This window comes from Lotus japonicus, chromosome 3, assembly GCF_012489685.1.
Source record: "Lotus japonicus ecotype B-129 chromosome 3, LjGifu_v1.2".
Lineage (NCBI taxonomy): Eukaryota > Viridiplantae > Streptophyta > Magnoliopsida > Fabales > Fabaceae > Lotus > Lotus japonicus.
Window position 1 is genome coordinate 5,411,416 of NC_080043.1, and position 4,356 is coordinate 5,415,771.

Consider the following 4,356-nt stretch of genomic DNA (forward strand, 5'->3'; position numbering starts at 1 on the left):
AATATTTTCATGTTTGGGCGTATTGTGTGTAAAAGTTTGTATTGATGTATAAGAATTATAAAAATACCTTTTTTTATGTTCATTACATACCATATAATGTAAATGGTGTAGATGTATGGAATAAGAAAAACACTCTTTTTTTTAACGTAAAATACTCTTAAAATAGTCTTAAATGCATTTGAAGAAAACACAAATTCGTTCTATAGAACATGAGTTGACACATAATGGAAACAATTCGGTTGACACACCAAATACACTCATGCTTAGAGAAAGGTTACAAGAAGAATAACGTTTCATACACACTTTAAAATCACTTCCACCTCATGAGAATAGGAAGAGGAAAAAGAAAAATGGGAGATGTAATGTAGTGAGGTGATAGAAAAGAAGTGAGGGATAGAAACAGAAATTAGTGAAAATGAGATTGGAGAAAAAGTGAGGTATAAATAAATAATAACTTATAAGAAAGATTTTTTTTTGGATAAACAAATTGAATTAATAGAAGCACTAATCCATGTACATAGGGGAAAAAACAGAGAAACAGAACAGAACAAGGGGAAACAGAAAAAAATACTACAGAAGTTCTAGCTACTAACAACCCCATGGCAACAGAGGGGGTGAAAACAAAGCAACACAAGCTTCCTCATATAAGAAAGATAAATGAGAGTAGTGAAAACTGATAAGTAATGTGATCATAGGAAAAGAAAGTTAATAAAAATGTGATGAAAGAAAAAGTGAGGTAGGAGAAAACAAAAATCTAAACATTCCTACTTTCATTTGCAGCTCAAACAACAACCAGCCAACTAGTATATAGTTTTCTTGTAACCCAAAAAAAAGCCAACTAGTAGTTTTCTATAGCCAAGAATCGCACAACCCACAAAGGCATCATCACCCTGCCCCCCTTAAACATTAACAATTTGTCTGGCATTCACATGACCATGTACCCTGACGTCATCAAGAGACACAATCACAATGACATCATATTATCACCCAATCCATCTCCACACACGTGGCACATCCCAAGCCGTGCGATGCCATCACAAATCATGAACCTGAGTTTTCTAAGCAAAGGATTGTTGGATATTAGTATTCAAGTAGCAACTAGTTATCCTTTGCTTATTTATTTTTCCTCACATGTAACGACAAACCATGGTTGGCTGGCTAAGCAGTAAGCAGTGTGAGTGAGTACTTTACCTACATACACATATATAAATATACAAGGAAGGGAATCCAAGGTGCTATATGCTATCTACTAGCTCCTCTCCAATCTCAAGAGGGAAAGAAGAAAAAGTTAGTGAAAGCAATAAATTAAAAGATCAATGGAGGATCAAAGGAAGGTAATTGAGGAGCTTGTGAGAGGGCGTGAGTTTGCAAACCAGCTTAGAAAAGTCATTAGAGGAGGTGATGAGTGTGCAAGTGCAACCCCATTTGCTCAACATCTTGCAAAGAATGTCCTCACCTCCTTTTCCAACACACTCTTGTTCTTGCATAAATACCCCACTACTAATTATAGATCTCAGGATCTGGTTTCTGATCAGATGCAGCATGTTAGGGACACTTCCTTTTTCGCGAGTCCCGCTAAATCTGAGGACTCTCAAGACAGTTGCAAGAGCTCCATCTCAAAGGACAGAAGAGGGTGCTACAAGAGAAGGTATAATTAATTTATTTTTTTCATCATCAAAAGTTATATTTATCTTATTTTCTAAATTAGTGTTTTTTTTTTGAAATAATTAGTGATATCAAATTGAGATCATGATGGTGTGGTGTGAGTGTGACACCTTTTAGGTGGGGATCATTATTTTCATGGCGGCTAATGATGATTTAGTGACCTATTTAGAACCCTAAAGACCCATCAAATTCAAAAGAAAAATTGAGTGTAAAACCCTAATGACCCATCAATTCTTAGAATAGACTTGCACAGATCTCTCTACCCTTCCGTTTTCAGTTCATCTTCTTTCACTCATCTCACTTCCTTATCTTCTGTCTCATACATCAAGTTCTAGTCCTAAACTCAATAACATGGCTGCTTTCATATGACCTTTGCTAACTCTGGTGAACAACCTTTCTTTGGTAAACTTTAGATCTATCTCCAATGGATATTTCCTTCTTTGCCATTCTCAATCATTGTTCTATTCTCGATTCATATATCCATATCGATCCATTTCCTTTATTGTTCTATCCTATTTATTCAATATCCATGATTATATCCTCTTTGTTCAATGATTCAAAAACTCTTAATAAATGACAACCAAGTGAAGACTAAACATCTCATAAGTTTTGTTGAATTTTATTTGTTGCAATATATAATTGACCCTCTGAAACCCTAATAGCCAATTTTATTGCTCAATATACGTTGGTATATATATTTAATGCATTTGTCAAATGGACCCATCAATTATTATTTGGCATCATCATATATAAATTAATATATATCATGATGGATTTAAGCCTTTTGTTTTCCTTCTTTTTCGTGGTTGTAGACTTTGTTCAAAAAATAGTTTTGGTTGAGTTTTAGACTTTCAGTCTCTATTAAAGATGATGTATGCATGAAGATGATAATCTTTTGTAGCTAGTATGATGATGGTGCTTTTGCTTTTATAATTCAGATGTTCCTTGATGTAATTCTTTTGTATACATCTTGTACTCAACATATATATTGATAATATTATTCCGTTGCCTTTTAAAAAATTGTAATTGACAACTTTGCAAATATGATATTCTTTTACATAGAAAAATTGCCCAAACATGGGAGAAGGTGTCACAAACTCCAACAAGTGATGGATATCAATGGAGAAAGTATGGCCAAAAAGAGATCCTAAATTCCAAATACTCAAGGTATGTCATAAATGATTAATTCCCTATAATTCATTTATCCCTTCTTTTCCTAATTATACCACTATGTTTATGTCCCTTTCCCTTCTAATTATAAGCTTCTAAGTCCTTATCTCACTTGATATGTCCTTATCCATTATTCAATATGCAGGAACTACTACAGGTGCACTCACAAGTTTGATCAGAAATGCCAAGCAACCAAACAAGTTCAGAGAATTCAAGAGGAGCCTCCCTTATATAGGACAACTTACTATGGCCACCATAATTGCAAAAACATGCTAATACACCCTGAAATCATACTTGATCCCAGTTCTCCTTCTGAAACTTCAATTTTTCTTAGCTTTAACAACACCTTCCCAACTCCAGCTAAACAAGATTGCCCTTTTTTATCCTCATCTTTTCTCTCACCATCGGTCCGCAATGAGTGTAAGGAGGAAGTTCCATCACTTTCCTTAGAAGATTACATACTATCATCCCCTGAGCCTACTATAGATAATTCTTCAAGGCATCTCGCAACAGCATCGTCGATCCTTGAATCTTCCAATCACAGGGATGTGATGTCTAGTGTGATCTTTATTGATTCTGTTGAGCTTCATATGGATGATTTCTTTCTGCCTTTTGTTTGATTTTGATGATAAGTTGGGTATGTTTCAATTTAGCATGGATTTTTTTTATGGTTAAACATTGCTATATATATGTATAGGGTGAAAACTTCATAATTAGATAAATGTTGCTTAATTTTTTCTTTGAAGTTGTATGAGCTTGAGCTCCATTATTGTAGATCGCCACTTTTCTCATTCATTTTCTATATATGTATAAGAAATTAAAGGAGTTGAAAATTTGTTCTGTACTATATACTTCCTTCAGATTATAATGAAAATGTGTCCCTTCAACAAATGGAAATTAATATAATTAGAGCGACCTAATGTAATTAAAGCAATTACATGAAAATTAATATAATTAGAGCGACCTGATGTAATTTGATGTGATTGTCACGGTTTGTGTTCAATGTAAATGCATTTAGATTATTTTGAGGGAGTACTGTTTTTCCTATTGCCATACATATAGACAATTTCGGTGAGTTCTTCAACTCATCAGTTTCACATTAGTGTGGTACAACTATTTGACTTAAAAAAATCATATTAGTTCATAATGGATACATATATGTCATGATCTGTTTTATTATGTATGATGAGTGAATTATCTTTTGATATGTTTGATACTATATAGATTACTTTTATCTGGTTGAATGCCAACGAGGGTTTGTAACTTGAAAATATAGATGTAAAATAATTTCCTGAAAATTAGCTATAAGTAAATTAATTGCATCAAATTTGCTATTCTCACAGCTAATACACGAAAAATTAGTAGCAACGTTTACCTCCACCACCCAAAACAGGTGGGGGACTGGTTGTAGTTTCGTTTTGCTGGATGATGAGAACATGAAGAGGCAGCATAATAGAGATTCTCTCGCTGCAGTTTCTGATATTTCAATTAAAATTAAGAATGAAATATGATTTTTGAGCT

General features: G+C 33.6%; 1 protein-coding gene across 1 annotated transcript; it reads left to right on the forward strand.

Annotated features, from left to right (window-relative positions):
- The first annotated feature begins 1,207 nt into the window (after positions 1-1,207).
- Positions 1,208-3,726, forward strand: LOC130749846 (WRKY DNA-binding transcription factor 70-like). The gene is made up of 3 exons (XM_057603208.1): positions 1,208-1,648; positions 2,728-2,832; positions 2,981-3,726. Exons 1-3 carry the CDS (start codon positions 1,317-1,319, stop codon positions 3,453-3,455), a joined length of 912 nt encoding a protein of 303 aa, XP_057459191.1. The 5' UTR covers positions 1,208-1,316; the 3' UTR covers positions 3,456-3,726.
- The last annotated feature ends 630 nt before the right edge of the window (positions 3,727-4,356 follow it).

Bases quoted from the DNA above. Each gene is read 5' to 3' on its own strand.
- LOC130749846 (XM_057603208.1), top strand. From the start codon at position 1,317: ATGGAGGATCAAAGGAAGGTAATTGAGGAGCTTGTGAGAGGGCGTGAG. The intron at 1,649-2,727 runs GTATAATTAATT...TCTTTTACATAG, and splicing joins AGAGGGTGCTACAAGAGAAG to AAAAATTGCCCAAACATGGG. The intron at 2,833-2,980 runs GTATGTCATAAA...TTCAATATGCAG, and splicing joins CTAAATTCCAAATACTCAAG to GAACTACTACAGGTGCACTC.